Source organism: Sciurus carolinensis, chromosome X (genome assembly GCF_902686445.1).
Source record: "Sciurus carolinensis chromosome X, mSciCar1.2, whole genome shotgun sequence".
NCBI lineage: Eukaryota > Metazoa > Chordata > Mammalia > Rodentia > Sciuridae > Sciurus > Sciurus carolinensis.
In genome coordinates, this window is record NC_062232.1 from 79,001,233 (window position 1) to 79,018,619 (window position 17,387).

Genomic DNA, 17,387 nt, shown 5'->3' on the forward strand with positions numbered 1-17,387 from the left:
AATTAATAATGTTCCTGGAGATTGCCAGAAGATTAATGATTAGAGAAGATTAATGATTAGGTGGTAAAATCTAAGCTGTCCACAGCTCACAGTGTCTCAGTTTACTTGTTCTGTACTCAGCATCTCTGAATATATTGTAACTGACAGTTTCAGAACCTATAATATTCTGAAGCAAAGCTAAACTAAACTTAGATGCTCCAGAATATTGAAGCTCATCATTCATTCACCCATTCATTCTGTTTCTCCCCCTCCTCTTCCCCTCCTCCCTCCTCTTCCTCTCCTCCCTCCTCTTCCTCCTCCTCCTTCTTCCCCTCCTTTTCCTTCTCCTTCTTCTTCCATCCTCCATCCTTCTATCCTTCCTTCCATATCCTGGAAATATGTATTGGGTGCTTACTGTATGGCAACATCCTGTATCTCAGGATAAACAAGGCAGGCAATATTCCTACCTCATAGAGCTCATGTTCTATTGTGAAAGACCCAGTAAACAGCTTGATTACTAAGCAAGGTAAACTTACATGAAGCTAGTACTGTCAGTGAGATCTAAAATGTTGTAATGATAACTAGAATATGGAAGGGAGACTTAAGGAATATGAACTAGCAGTGGAAAGTTAGGCTGTCTTTTAGGCAGAGAAAACAGCAAAAAGTATAAAAGAAGACACTCTATATACAATTCTGGTTCCACTGTAGGATCAATAGGTTCTTGTAAATTATTGATTAAGAAAATAAATTTGAGGGTAGTATGAAAGTGATATGAGAATGTAGAATTGCAAAATTTTAATTTCTTGTAGTTTTCAGACTGATGAATGCAGTAAATATTTCCATTCATTTTTTTAACTGATGGACTTTGCATTGTTGTAGAAAGTGAGTTGATTGAGCAAAAATATTATTTCAGAATTATGCTACAAATGTCTACTTGCTGTTATTACTTGTTGAATAAGAGCTGAGTAGATAAATTACAGGAATGTAGAAATGATTTCAAAGCAATGGTTTTACTTTGCCATCTATGTGTTGATTCATCCATTAAACTTCTTGAATATCTACTGTATTTTCTAACAAAGAAAGAAAAATTTAGTCAGTCATTATTGCACTGAGTATGGGAGCTAGAGTGTGAAACTGTATATCTTCTTCTGTAATTGTTATGAGCAAAACCAAGAATAGCACATTTTCGTTGAGGCTCAATCAATTCAGGCACTGTGTTAGGCACTTGACTTACGTGGAGTGTCTATTGTATTAAGAGAGATATGCATGAAATGGCTTCTACCACAATATGTTAGGTACTATAGTAGTGATTATAGCTACGGTACTGTAAGCAAGTAGAATTTCCCTACATGCTGTAAGCCTTTATCAGACTTTTAACATTTATTATTTATTGGAATTTGTTAATATTCAGAAATTAAAAATGATAATTTCTACATTGTGGAAGCATTTCTTAAGTCAAATAGTATGAAACTCTAGGGAACTCATTTCTCATTATTAACAGATTTTTTAAAAAATCTGTATTCTCTAATGATATAACTTCTATCTAATGGGGGAATTGCTTGGATACTCAGTAGAAACTCTGTATGTAGTATGAACTTGGAAAAAGTGACTCTGGCTAGAGTCTTAATTCAGGAGAATACATTTATAGTGTGGAAAAGTAGCAGTTATTACTGAGTATGTCTAGAATTTGAAGCTGTGAGTTATTAATACAGTGAATGTGTTGATGATATTTTTTTCCCAGTCTTTTCCCTGAACTACTTATATAGTTATAGCAAGGTGAGGCAGCTAAGGAACTGTGATGAGATAATGAGTTCTAGAAATAACCCCATGTATATTAGAAATTAAGCTAAAAACTAGTAGCTATCAGATGAATGTATTTAATGACTTTTTAAAATTAATCTACAACCTGGGAATAACTGTTAGGAAGGTATACCTGGAAATTAGTGAATGCTTTATACTGATTGAATTAACTAACTTGCTAATTGGAAATTATATTGTTTTCCATTTTAATAAGCATGTTCACTTGTTTTTTAAGATGTGATATTCTGATATCTTTCAATATAACCTAAATAGGTTATATATAATGTTTTATGATAAAGTTTTTTATATTTTGTGAAATTGAATGTGAATATCTTAACTAGGAAAATTAATAAGACAATTTTTAAGTGTTTATTCTCTGGGTTAAAAGGATCAGGTAATCTTAATCCTAATGCCTGAATTTTAACTTTAGACATCCCTGTCGATGAAACTTCATGTGATCAGGTCCATATTCTCTTTATGTTATGAGCACCATCATTGGAATTTTCTTTTAAATGAGGATGAGGAGGATGGTGCCATATATACAATACAATTTTACCCCTAAGTTCTGTGATCAAGTCTGTTTAAGTGCCTAGCACCCTCCAAACATTTTAGATGGTCAAATATTTATAGATTTATATATTCTGTGCATTATTTTACTTTTAAAGTTCTTAAAATATAACTTGTTTGTCTAAAGTTGTATCTTTTTTTAATAGGGTGGTCTGAAAAACAGCAAACATGAATGCACCCTCTCTTCACAAGAATATGTTCATGAATTACGATCTGGTATTTCAGATGAGAAACTTCTTAATTGCCTAGAATCCCTGAGGGTTTCCTTAACCAGCAATCCTGTCAGGTAGGTGGTTCTCATGATTTTGGTATGATTCATACAATTCATGCTGTATATTATTGTATGAGAATATAATCAGTTATATTAATCTCAGATTTTGGTCCGATATTAACTAATAAAATAGAAGTGTCTGGTTATTAGGTTTTAAACATTTAAAAATATAAAAATCTGATCTTTAATACTGTGTAAATTTTAAGGATATGCATATTACTTGAATATTCAATTATTCTTTTATTATATAAAACAGAGCTAGAAGTTAAATATCCACATTTACATGAAAAGCTATTTTTGTAGTCAGATAATGATTGTTAGATATTTATTTATAAAACAAACTAAGTATATTTAGATCTAGAATTTTATTTCTTTTAAACTTGAGTTATATATAATTTCATATATGTTTTACATATACTATTCATATATTTCTATAATTTTGAGATAGAAATGAAATTATTTTAACTAATAGAAGAAATGAGACAGAGAATATTAACAAACTCAAAACTTTACACATTTAGGCTATTACATAGCTACACATTATTTTTAAGGAACAGGGTACTTACCCGTGATGGATTCTAGTAACTGTTGTTCCCTTATTAATCTTATAAAGCCTTTAATTAATGTCCAAATTAAAATGTGTGTAAAGAAAAATGTTTCAGTGTAACATTGGAATACTTTAGAATCTCCTTGCTGGAATCTTGAGTTAAGAATATACTAGATAAGAGTATATATAAAAAACTTCTAATTTTATTCATGTTTTTCTTAATATTGAATAGACTCAAATCTTCTACCTTTTGATCTGTACACAGAACCTTGAACATAATTTAGAGCTCAGTCTTTCAGTTTGGATTTATTTATTTATAAATTCAAATATATTATTATTTATATTAATAGTGCATTTGGCAAAATTGGAAAATAAAATTTTATAACAAAAATTTTAAAAGATTGTGGTAAGATGTGAGTTATTTTGGAGTATGATAATTGTTCAGAGGTAGCTATCTTGCTATTTCTTTCAGAGTGCTACTAGTTAATGATTTGAGGAGCTGGTGTGGGTTGAGAACAGTAACCACCATGTATCCCCACCCCCACCCAGTATACCTGCAGCACCCTATCTTAGTGCTCAGCACTTAGGTGCTCCAGAAGTTTCTACTGAACAATTGATTTACTGAGTAAATAAATCTTTTAAGAAGTGACTATAGGAGTTGTGACATTCAGGAATGAATGGGGAGAGTAATAAAATTCATTTTTATAAAAAGAAAGGGAAAGGCTTGAAATTACATGTGGGCTTTTTAAAATGCAGCACAAGGAGCTACATACCCCCAAATGGTTAAGAAATCAAGCAAGTACCTGGCAGACTCTGATTGGCTGGAGACAGCTGCATGCCAGTAGCTGATTGGCTCTATGGGTAGTATGTTGTGCCTGTGGGGCAACAATGGAATGTGCAGTGCATTCTATTGTTGCCTCAGGTAGATCTCCAAGGCAGCCTGTGAAGCAGCCCTGACAAGAGTCAAACTGTATCTCCTCTTCTGCTGAAGCTATCTTTAAGATGAAAATGTGTATGTTTGAGAGTTATGGCAGCATCTCTGCTGTGGATGGGACCAGTGGAGGCAATGACCAATTGTCTGAGGGAGGCATAGCACCTGCTTCTTTGATCCTAAGATCCAGGACCTGAATCCAGAACATTTTACCTTGTTATGTAAAATAGTCACTCATCTTCACCCTGGATGACAATACGTTCAAGATGAGGGGATTCAAGTTTTCCCATGCTTCCATTGTGGGGACAATCAGATGGAAAATAGGGTTCCAAACCACATTCTTTACAAAGTTGATGATATGAACTCAAAGCAACTTGAGGCCCTGTAGTGCTTGGCACAGATAAAGCCAAGCAGGAGATGATTCTACTGTCAGTAAGAATATATGCCAAAGTGTTCTCAAATGTTCTGTGGAAGGGAAGAGGTAGTGAAAACCCTGGTCCTAGAGGGCATGAATGAATGAGTTCACCATATATATTTTGGAGACCATCAAGGCACATATGATGCTGAATAAGGCTCTCCATGTGTCCACTGGGGAATGTGTGTCCTGGTGGGATTAGAAATGGATGTTGTCATTGGGTGTGTTATCACAAACCTGTAATCCCATTGACTTGGGAGGCTGAGGCAGGAGGATTGTGAGTTTGAGACCAGTCTAAGCAATTTAGCAAAGCCCTAAGCAACTTAGTGAGACGTTGTGTCAAAATTAAAAATAATTGGGTGTGGGGATATGGTTCAGTGGTTAGGCAATCTGGATTCAATCCCCAGTGCCACTGCCCCCAAAAAAGGATGATGCTAAGGATTACTGCCAAGGATTACCTCAACTTCATCCAGAAGGAGGTGCTGCTTTTGATTCATGAGTGTCCTCTATAGGAAGGGAAGATCTTTAGCAAGCTGCATACTGAGCTCTGCAGCCTGAAGTGTCAAGGTCATCAAGGCTTGGTCAGCAGTCAAGTCAGATTGATCCTTTGACTGTTGAGGGCCTCATCTATCCCCCTGTGGATCAGGAGCATTTTAAATCTGCTAGTTGAAACAGCCAAAACAACTTTTCATTTTTTGAAGACCCTTGCCTCCAGCTGTGAGTAATTTTGACCTGTTGACTTAAAGGAAGTGGAATTTTTCAATAAAAATCTCAACTGGCATCCTTTATCAACTTTTGTAACTGGTTTGAACTTTTATGTTTGCTAATTATATTTGAAGTTCAGAAGGAGATGTAGATGGATAAATTGGGGCTTTTTGTAAGATTTATCAATAAGATAAAATAAACATTTGAGATTAGATTAATTTGGGAGATAAAAGTTATAGAAATAGTTGAGATTATTTAATTGTATGGGGGTTTCCTTTTCTGAAATATGTGTATATTTTTTAAAAAACAGGGGTTCAGCTAAGAGAAAAAAAATTATTTCGTTTTTCATTACACTCATTTTTCATGTTTGGATAGCTTATTATAGACATCATATCTTCCTAAACATAGTAATTGATTAATTCAAAAGTGCTAAAAATAATAACTTATGAATCAAAGGCTCAGTTTGTTTATTGAGGGAGTTGCTCTTATTACTATAATTCATGTTTTCTTAAATTATGCTTTATTTAAATAAATGAAGTATTTCATTTAAATAAAATACTTCATTTATTTAAATACTTCGAATGGACAACATATTACAAACCTGTCATTTAAATTATCAGACATTTTTGAAAATTCTTATCTTCATAAGCTTGAGAATTCTTAACTACAGCTTGTTGAAAAAGGTAACCTATCTTGGAGAAAATCATATTGGGGGAGGGACAAGGAAGGACACATTTCTTCCTCAGAATTGCAGTGCTGAAAGGAATAATCTAGGTGACAAAATATTCTTTTGGGATATCAATTATACAAATGCAGAAACCCTAAGATTAAGTTTTGATGTTTATACTATAAAATAGGTCACTCTCTTAGTTGTGAGTTGATTCAGCTGGCCAGCGAATGGGTAGGCAATTTTTTCCCCACTCTAATTATATACTTCCAGAACTAGGAAAACAAACAAAGTTGCTTTTGTGCCTGATATATTGAGGTATGTGTACCTGACTATAAGGTGGAAGAGCAACCTTTTCCCTGTTCTCCCAGGGAAAACATCCTCTATGATCCTTATGGTTTTATTAACTCCTCTCCTTTTATTCTTCTTAATGAAATCATGTGCTTTACTGGGATTCTGATGTAGGTAAGGGACTGCAATGGGAGACTAGTTAAGGATGTCTAGCTATGATATGAGGAAAAATAACAAATATTTGGGGGAGAAAATAACTAGTGGATTGTTTTATACATGTACAATTTGGGGCATGGTAGGTGTGGCTGATTTTAAAGGCTCACTGTAAACCACCTACCCTGCCTGCATGCTTTTCCAATTTTGTTTAGCCTGGGAATGACTTGGCAAATACTTCTCTTTCTTCCTGGTCCTGACCTGTATGTGAGCCAAACTTTGGAGCATAAGATACATATTCTGGAAAAATACTATTGATGGTTTTGGGGAAGGACATTTAAGCCTTACTAACCTGAAAAACATAATCGATGATTATAATCCGCTTATACTTTTTTTCCCTATGTCTCATAGGCATATGGAATATATGTACATATATTGAAGTTGATTATAAATTAACTGTGAATAAATTTAAAATTATTTTTAAATAAAATTTATTTATTATTGCTGTTTATTATTACTGTTGTCTTAATTTTTTTTGTCATTTTGTTACTTTTACCTACTAAATGTAGAAATATTTTGAGTATAATCTAAGAAATATAAATTCTTATATTTGGGTAGTCAAATTTGAACTTCTCTACTTATTCATTGGGGATGATCCCTCTGGTAACTCAAATGCCATATGATATTTATTCTAATTTGCCATTACATGATAAATTATTATTATTATTATTATTTTACCAATAAGAGATAATTTTCTTTGGCACTACCTTAAATTCAATCAGTTCAAGAAATACACTTAGGGCTGGGATTGTGGCTCAGTGGTAGAGCACTTGCCTAGCATGTGTGGGGCAATGGGTTTAATTCTCAGCACTGCATATAAAGAAATGAATAAAATAAAGGTCTATCAACAACTAAAAAAAATAAAAAAAATAAAAAAATAAATACCACTTAATATTATATGTGACCTGCTTTTACATACCACATGGATATTCTATGAGTAATAATAAAAATACATTTCCCTTATCAATATAGGACTTATCCATATGGAGCTTGTATTCTAGTAAGGGAAGTCAGATAATATTTTTATATATGTTTAAATATTTTTAAAATATTTAAAAATATTATAAAATATTATAAATATTTAAAAATATTTTAAATATTTTTAAAAAGGACACCTAAAATGTGATACATGCTGTGGAGGGGATATTGCTATTTTATGTCAGATGGTCAGCAAAGACCTTCCTGACTTTAATGACATTGGGGAGAAGTATAAAGGAAGTATGGGAGGCAGTTATGTAGTTAACTGTAGGAGAAACGTTGTTAGAAACAGGAATCTGTAAGAGCAAATATTGGAGATGGGAACATGTTTGGCATGTTCCAGAAATGTCAAGCAAACTAGAGTGTGGAAAGTCATGTTATATAGAACCTTGTAAGCCATTGGAAGGATTTTAGTTTTTACTGAGTGAGCTGGAAAGTTGTTAGAGAGTTTTGAGGAGAGGAATGACATGACCTAGCCTACATTTTTAAAGGATAACTCTGGATAAAGCCGGGAAGCTATATTATATATTGCAGCAAGGGAGCTAGAAATCCCACAGGAATTCTAGAGACCGCTTAGTGTAGCTGTTCTTCATAGAGGTTAAGATGGAAGGTCATTTAACATCAGAGCATACTACCAGAACTCAGCGATTTTTGTCATGAGCCTTCCTCAGTCAGCCACAGAAATTCATGGCACATCACTCTGATGTTTCAGTGGTTACATGGACTCTCTATGAATTGGCTTATTTTTCTCATATTTATCGGCTTGACCTTCTGAATTGTATCATCCAGTTCAAATTTCTGAAGGGCAGATGCTGGTCCTCGTTTGTTTCTGCTTGGGCAAAACTTTTCATGCCAGGCCACCCGAGTTAGCAGGCCAACTTAAGTGCTTGTCCACGAGTCAGGTGCCCATCCATAATCAAATTAGTTTTGCCCTTTGTGAAGGAGCAAGAGTCAAGATGATGTTCAGAATTTATCTACCTAGGACTATTCCCTGGGAAGGTGGTGTATAGGGAATGCTCCTGATAAGAAGGGTTTATAAGCTTGTTAGGCACCAGGCAGTAGGTAACTTTAATAAGGGGAAAGGGAAATTTATTTCATGGAGAATTTCTTGAGGTTGAAGAAGATTATCTTTTTTTCATTGTATAAATTCTGCATGTATGTATATTGTGGCATACAAGTTGTGGCATTACAGTTGGGTAAATGAAAAAAAGTAACATGCTATTGCCAACAAGTACCTCTTAGTGTGCCTATATCTATGTGTGTGGGTTTTGGAGAGAGGAGGAAAAAAAAAAACAAAACAAAAAAACCAGGGAACACATTAGTTTCTTTTCCATTGAGTTTCCTGAAAATTCTTTTCAAAGTCCAGTAAATTACCACTGTACTATGATCTCTCCTTGGCCTTTTTATCTACCATTCAAATTGGGTCTAAGAATCCTTTTTCTATCTCCTGATAAGGGTATATTCTCTTCAATGTACTCCTCAAAAAGAAAAACAAACAACTGCAGCAAAAATCAAAAACTGATGGTGGTAGGGTATGTGTTTATGTCACATGGTTAATTATGTTCTGAAAGTGCAGAGTAATATTTTTCCCTCTTTGGAATTCACTGTGAACATTAGCTTTGATTTTTAAATAAAGCTGTCAGAAGTGGTACAGAACAGAAACTTATTTAACTTTGTTAACACAAAATTTACAAATACATTTTTATTAAAAATTAAAAAAATAAACACCTTTTATTCCTTGAAAAAGCCTCCACACCTATTTCCACTAGATTCAAACCCACCATAAACCCTATGAATTTGCTGTCTAGCTACCTTCCACTTTAGAAGGCCTGACCTCCCTTACAGAAACAACAAATAAGCAACCAAATGATACCAAATAACTAATTAATCTTCCTACTAGACAGAAACAAATATGTAAATTAAGGCAATGGAGCAACAACAAAAAAGTCAGAAAAAGAGGAAAGCAATATAAAAATTAACCTAACAATAATAATAATTTATATAAGAAAGAAGTTCCACAGAAAATAAAGAAAATTGTCAATAGAAAGATTCATTAAGTACATAGTGTTTTTTAACATTTTATTTTTTTCCTTTGTTCTTTATAGTTATACATGACTATAGAATGTATTTTGACATACTGTACATACATGGAGTATAACTTCCCTTTCTTGTGGTTGTACATGATGTAGAGTTACACTGGTGGTATATTCATATATGAACATAACAAAGTTATATCTGATTCATTGTACTCTCTTTCCTATTCTTATCCCTTTTTCCTTCCCTTCTTCCCCTTTGGCTAATCCAATGAACTTCTATTCACACCCCCACATTGTGTGTTAGCATCTACATATACGAGAGAACATTCTGCCTTTATTTTTTTGGGATTGACTTATTTCACTTAGCATGATAGTCTCCAGTTCCATCCGTTTACTAGCAAATACCATAATTTTATTATTCTTTATAGCTGAGTAATAGTCCATTGCGCATATGTACCACATTTTTTTTTAATCTATTCATCTGTTGAAGGGAACCCAGGTTGGTTCCAAAGCTTAGCTATTGTGAAGTGAGCTGCTATAAACATTGATGTGACCACTTCACTAGAGTATGCAGATTTTAAGTCCTTTGGGTACATGCTGAGGAGTGGGATAACTGTGTCAAATGCTGGTTCCATTCCAAACTTTCTGAGGAATTTCCATATTGCTTTCCAGAGTGATTGTACCAATTTGCAGTCCAACCAGCAGTGTATGTAGTGTTTTATATAATAGTAAAAATTTGCTTGAAATTAAACATAAATTTTCAAATATTTTCAAAAAAATTTTCTTAGGATTTCTATAAAATCACCACAAATTGGTGTAGTGAATTTAAATGTTTGACATTTAATTTTGAAGTTTTTAAGCAAAAATTAATCTCTCACAGTTCAGGTAGCCAGATGTCTGAATCAAGATGCCAGGTAGCTTCCTCCAAAGACTTCAGGGGAGGATCCTTGACTATTACTTCTAACTTGTGACAATCCTTGGCTTGTGGTGTCATAGCTCCAGTCTGGGCTTCCATCATCAGTCACATTGCCTTCTCTATGTGCCTGTCACCTTTCAGTCTTTTATAAGGATAGTATAACTGGATTTAGGGCCCACCATGTTGCAGTATAAATGTTACCTTGATTCTTTCCTTAATTATATCTCCAAAGACCCTATTTCTGAATGAAGTCATATTCTGAGGCTCTGGGTGGATACTGTTCAACCCACTGAAATGCAAAGTGTACTTATTTGTATGTGAAATTAAAACATTTTGCCATATAAAGCAAAATATATTCAATAGTTCTAAACTCGGAGAGGTAGTTTATTATGTGATAGTCACAGTGGAATACCAGTTCTGAGGTCTGAATTCCAGTTCTTGATCACTTGCTCTTTGTGTTGACCTTGGTCCAGTCAGTGGATCTCTTTGGGCCTTAGTTTATCCATATGTAAATGAGATTGAAGCCTTCTAGCCACAAACCTTTATGTTCTGTATTCTCATTTGCTTAGTTCCAATTCTTTGGTATTAGAAGTAGATGATTAGAATATGGGAATTATTTTGAAGAATGAGAAAAAAATGTTCCTCCATAAGGCTAGAAGATTTATAATCATTCTATTATTTTGTTATATTTACAAACATTTAACCCCAGTTTTAATTTCCTTTAAATATCAAAGAAAGTAGTTTCTAAAACTCTGTTCATTAACTATTTCTCAAGACTGATATTCCTTAAAACTCACTCATTTGTACTTTCATGGATCATTTTCATCCTTACCATAATTTTAACTGATTTCTTCTTGTTTAGCTACTAGTAAAAAAAAAAAAGTACACGTATATATACTGTTACACATACTAATAACTTCAGTCATTTTGCCATATTAAATGGAGTCATGACTTTCAGATTCATATGGTATTTATTCACTCATGATAAAGGCTCTAAGAAAGTCACTTCATTATATTATTTTCAGCTAAGGGCAAATATTTAAAAGTTGCTTTTTTAAACCAACATCAACTGTCCATATCCCAAATCACTTTCTTACTATACATTCCCTCAACATATATTTTTTACTGTATATATTTTCCTGCACCTGCTTATGCTCTAAAATAGGTTCATGCATGTATGTCTGCTTTTCTCATTTAGATTTTAATCTCCTCTTGGGAAGGGACCCTCTTGCCCTCTTATTTGTTTTGTGATGGCTGATACTGTGTAATTTATATACAATAATGTGTAATTTGATGGAGATATTGACCTACCATCCATAACAACCTATGCTTCTCCAGCAGCGAGAATGAATTTGCATTAATCTGGCACTATTTTGTGGCCATGCATTTTTAGCTGTAATCAGAGCAAAAGATTGGAGCTAACTTTTTCCACATAGGAATGAAACCTACTGGTTTGATTTGAATCATATTCATAAGCTACAGACAGCATAGCATGCTTTATACAATAGTCTTTTTACAGTTGCATGGTGAATTAATGAAATTAAATGTTTACAACTCCATTTAATACCCTAAAAATCCGTGTGCTTTGACTATAAAATAAATCCCAATCTGCCATCACAAATTGCATTAGAATTTTCACATACCATGGTCTGTGTGTGATTTAGAATGAGAACTACATTATTTACAGATTTTTATTTCTATGCCTTTACTAAAGTTTATGAAAGGAAGCAGTGTCTACTGAGAAATGACCAATGAGTTCGGATGATTTTATTCCCAGCCAACCCATTACAGGATGTATAGGTATCGGGCAATGCATTTTATGAAGATTCAAAGAAATGTGTGGCAATAAATCCTTGTCACTAAGGTTTCTCAACACATGACAAAAACCGCAAATACCAGTTTGAAAAATAGTATCAGAGAGTTGTGATTGCATAGAATTCTTTTCAGAGTTGTTGCTGAAATTGCCTTACAGCTTGAGGGCTATTTTACCCCACTAGGAAACTGCTTCCCCCCACCCCCCTCTGGTTTGCTTGGGATATAGTTATCTGCCAAACTCATGGCACAGTGTCTGTGTTCACTCCCTGTGATGATAGTTTCTTTAGCCGATGTTTCTAAGCAGGTGAAAATAAAGAAAATATCTTTTCAAGTTTATATATGTACAGTTATTTGTATTACCCCTGGAATATTTGTTTTTACTTGATGTCTTCTTATTTCCCTTTAGATTTTAATGTATTTTCTGGCATATTAACAAATATGCATTTCACCATAATCATCGTAATGAAAATAGCTGAATCTTGACAGCAGTACAAATTAGGAATAGAAGCACTTTCCCAATTATGAGTGTTAATAACTATTTAAACAGTCTGTATTAAACTTATTAAAAGCTTGGCAAAGCAGCCAACACTACTTAGAGAGTTAATATAAAGGTAGTTGCAGATCAATACTCTTTAGAACATTTTGCAGGGGACTACCTATGCAAAATGGAATAATGAGGCCAATTTTTTTTTATGATGCAGAAATGTGAACAGGGCTTAATATTGTGAGTACATCTCATAAGGCAGCATTGTGAGCAGTATTACTAAAGCAGGTTTTTAATATTGGTATTTTGAATTTGTTTGCTTTAACTTTGAATTGCATAAATTATATTTGAATACCACTAGTACATTTCTACACTAGTATACTGTAGAAAATAGTAATCCATTGCAGTTATGTCATTTTATACGCTTTCTTTCAAAATGTTGATCAGCAGTTTCAATTAATATCAACCATATCCAAACTCCTTTTATTAAACTACTACCACAAGTATTAAGCAACCTTGAATTTTTAATCATATACGATTAGCTTAAAAACACAATTTTGATTCAGGCACCCTTGATATTATGCCTCATAATGAAAGTAAACTAGATTTATGTGTCCTATATTGTTTTTTAAAAGAATTAGGCACAGCAAATACTGTCCCATTTTTGAAGTATTGCTTTAGTGGGGAGAAAATGTTACAGACATTAAGATAAATAGTGGCTCTTGTGTAGACATTTATTTTATTACTATATGGCATATGTAAGCTCCACCAAGGCAACAGATGTTTTCATTTAAATGATGTGTTTTAAATTAGAGGACCATTTTGCTTATAAAAATCATGTAAAATATTTGGGAACTTGTAACTGGACATAAAACTATAATGGTATATAAAATGTAGCAACTGAGTCTAGGCACACTAATTAAATGGATTCCTTAGTAGATGGCTAACTTCCTTTTAAAACACTTTATGTATATTAATTGCATTTTCTATACATTCAAAATTAGACTTTGGAAGAAAATGGTTATACATTTGTGTTACTTGAAAAATTTTTGAGTTATATGAATTTAACTAAAGTCCTTGAACACATACTAGAGTCGTGTCCCACCCCCCACCTCCCTATACTGGGAATTTGGGAATTGAATGCAGGGGCACTTTACCACTGAGTTATATCCTTAGTCCTTTTATTTACTTATTTTTTTTGAAATAAGGTCTCACCAAGTTGCTGAGGCTGGCATTTAACTTGTGATCCTCCTGCTCCGGTCTCCTGCACATGCTAGGGCTTTAAAATACTTCTCTTTTAATGAAACTATTGCTAAAGCAATTACAGCTTACAATGAGATACGATATCTCATTACTGTAAAGATTAGGATAAAAATACAAGCTCCAAGTAAATAAGGGGGTAAGTGTACATATCAAAAAGCCTAGGACTGTGACAGGCAATGATATGACTATAAAGTTGTCCCAAGTTTCCATGTTGTTAAGGGAGGAAAAAAGGCAAATATTGTGAGACATAGCTGTTACCTGACTAATGACAGTGTATCCTTTTTTCTTCCCCCTTAGGAGGGACATTCTTCCCAGTTATGAACTCAGAGAATTTTATTTTGTGGCTCTTTAGATGAGGGATATTGAACGACACAGTAGAATGAGTCCTTGATAGTTTCCATAAAGTACAGAGGATCTCTGTGAATGTCCATTTCCTATATGGGGCTGTAACTTAAAAGAAAAAAAAGAAGGAAAAAGAAAAAAAATCAAGGTCATGATGTTTCTACAAAGACCTAGTGTAATAGTACTGGTATTCAGCTTTCTAGTAATCTAACCTGCTCCAAGTTGTACTGTACTTGAGAAGTGCCCCTGAGGCTCTCCCCCTGGAATATCTATCATCTCAGCTGGACTTTTTATAGGAGCTGGATAGCTGACAATTCACAATTAAGATGCCAGCTAGCACCTGGAGAGCAGGCATTCTATATGGCTGATTGAAAGAAGATCCATGTGCACTAGATAACAGTGTTTGCTCTATGACCCCAGCTGTTTGACTGGCGTTAGATAATGGACAGCTAATTGGGAGAGATTTCCCACCTGGTCAGCAAAGCTCTGGGTGTATAGCTTCTCACATCAGGTAGTTTAAACCTGAAAATCTTCTATAGAGATGGAGTCCATGTAGGCCGGGTGCAGAACACAGCATAATTTGTAGTGAACTTTTAAAACTAAACTGATGTCAAATAAGATAGTTTATTAGTCTGCCATTTGAATGTGAAATTCAAGATTTCATAAAACCCAAATCAATCCACTTCTGATTGTTAGATCTGTTCTGCAGCATTTATTGTTCTTAACACTCCGTAGATTGACACCTCTTGTCTCTCTTTTGGAGGGTATTGCCTGAGTACTGAGTACTACTTTAGGTTTTTTATGTGATATCATACCTCCTTTGATACCAGCTTCCAAGAGAGTTTCATGAAGATTCTTTGTTAAATTTGTGCATTCAACAATTCATTCATCAAACAGTATTGAAAACTGGAGTGCTGTAAACAGATTTTCAAAAAAATTGAGTTATCATAAATTTTCATATGTGAATTAATGTTTGTCAAAGAATAAGAATACCCTGAATTGGATTCAGCACTAAAACTGTATTAAACATTTAACAAAACTTTCTTTGAAATAGAAAGTTTAAGCATTTGTAGTGCCTTTGAGCTCAGCATTGTGAGTATCAATTAAAATGCCATAATATTTTAAATGTTTGTGGTATGGGACATTGAGTTGGGGGAATTCTCTGTCCTTATGATATATTTTTTACTTTAAAAACTTCTCTATTTATTCATCATTACTTTCTCCTGACGGGATGTGTTGTGCTAAGTTGTTTGTAGGCTTTTCAATTAGTTTAGTTATCTGCTATTACTTTTTTCTAACTTTATATTGACACATTCTAACTGTACATGTGTATGTGACATTTCAGTACATATGTACAACATGTAATGATCAGATCAGGGTAGTTGATTTATCCATCACTCCTAATATTTATCATTCCTTGGGAACATTCAAAATCTTCTTTAGTAACTATTATGAATTATATACTTAATTGTTGTCAACCATAGTTTTCCCACTGTGCTGTAGAACATTAGAAGTTATTCCTTCTGTTTGTTTTCTTCTACTATTTTTGTATTATTTCAACATGTGGATAATAATGATTTACATGTGGAAATCATGTTTCTTAATTTGATGATGACCATAGTTTGACTCGAAGCATTAAGCTTCATGAATTCCCAACTCTTCAAATGAGCTTGGAAAATTGGAGTAATAAAAGTTGAGAATAGATAGCTACAGAGGAATTCATTTCAAGGAGCTGGAACAAATTGCATATACAGGTTTTTATTTTTTTCAATATATGACTGAAAATTTCTGAAACATCAATATGAGGGATCCTAGATAAATATATCAAATAGTGGGGCTGAGGTTGTAGCTTAGTAGTAAAGCACTTGTCTAGCACATGTGAGACACTGGGTTTGATCCTCAGCACCACATAAAAATTGATAAATAAAAATAAAGGTATTAAAATATTATATATCAAATAGTACTGTGTGTATTTGATATTATATATCAAATAGTACTGTGGAGATACAAGTACCATGTTAAACACATACTGTGGAGGTATTTATGAGCATGATGCTGAACTTTGTAGTCTATGAGCTCACAACAGATTTGTAATCAGATAATATTTAACTGTTTATAAAAACAACTCAGTCTATTCTGTCTTCTTAGAGAGCTCATTCATCCATTCAAGATTTTTGCTTTGACCCCTGTGTGTATGATTTGTAGTCATCTTTGACTCTCTTATGTTTATCACATTTGCCCATTTTTTTCATTTGTGATATCTCTTTTATCTTTTACATGTTCTTTACCAGTACTTTAGTTTAGGACTCACTCTATTTAGATATGCTGATTGACAGAGGAATTGGTTGATTCGGCAAAAAGTGGTCGCTTGGTTTATTGGCAATTTAGTATAACCAAAGTAAGTAAGGCAAACCACAAAGGGATAGAGAAGTAAGGAAGTGAGCAGGAAGCACCTTAAGATGACTGACTTGACCGCCTTATTCCTGTTGGGCAGAGAAGCAAGTAAGGTTAACCAAGGACTATTATTTCAAAATTAAAAGCAGTTTTCCATTTTTTTCCACTTGCTCCGTAACGTGTATTTTCTGTCAAGTTGAATATCACCTAATAATTACTGTACTTCTTAAAAGTAGATATTCAAATATCTATTTCATTGATACGTTTCCATTCCATTATAATGAATTATGGTACAAAAAGACTCTGTTGTCTATGCAGACCAACTAAATATTTTATTTGTTGGCAAATGGGAAACAAAGTATGTTTTTAGACATGTCCAGTGTTTTTATTATCTCAAAATTTCCTTGCCTTTTTGGTGAAACCTAAAATCAATAATTAAAAGGTGAAAAGCGAGTACCTCACTGGAATTGCTTTCAATTATGAGCATATCCATTGGCAATTTTAAAAATTCAATTTAACTTTTATCCACTAGTCATGAATGAAAGAAAAATAACCAATAAGCTTATATCCACTAAGCTTATTCTATTGATAATAAAGTTGAATCTGAGGCAGGTAAGAATGAAGAAGTGCTGGATTCTGATCATGGATTTGCTATTAGGAATCTCTGTGATATAAGAAAAGCCACTAAACTTCTTTAGTTTATCTGTAAAATGGGGTAACTTATTTGATTTTATAACCAGTAAAACTACACTATTTAGTGTGCATTTGTCCAT

General features: G+C 33.5%; 1 protein-coding gene across 6 annotated transcripts in view; it reads left to right on the forward strand.

Moving 5' to 3' along the window:
• The window catches only part of Diaph2 (diaphanous related formin 2), an 831,244-nt gene that overhangs the window by 181,200 nt on the left and 632,657 nt on the right, over positions 1-17,387 (forward strand). For all 6 annotated transcript variants that reach the window (XM_047535653.1, XM_047535655.1, XM_047535654.1 and 3 more), the window contains one exon: positions 2,493-2,632. In XM_047535653.1, the coding sequence (XP_047391609.1) occupies positions 2,493-2,632 (140 nt within the window). The remainder of the gene's footprint in view (positions 1-2,492; positions 2,633-17,387) is intronic.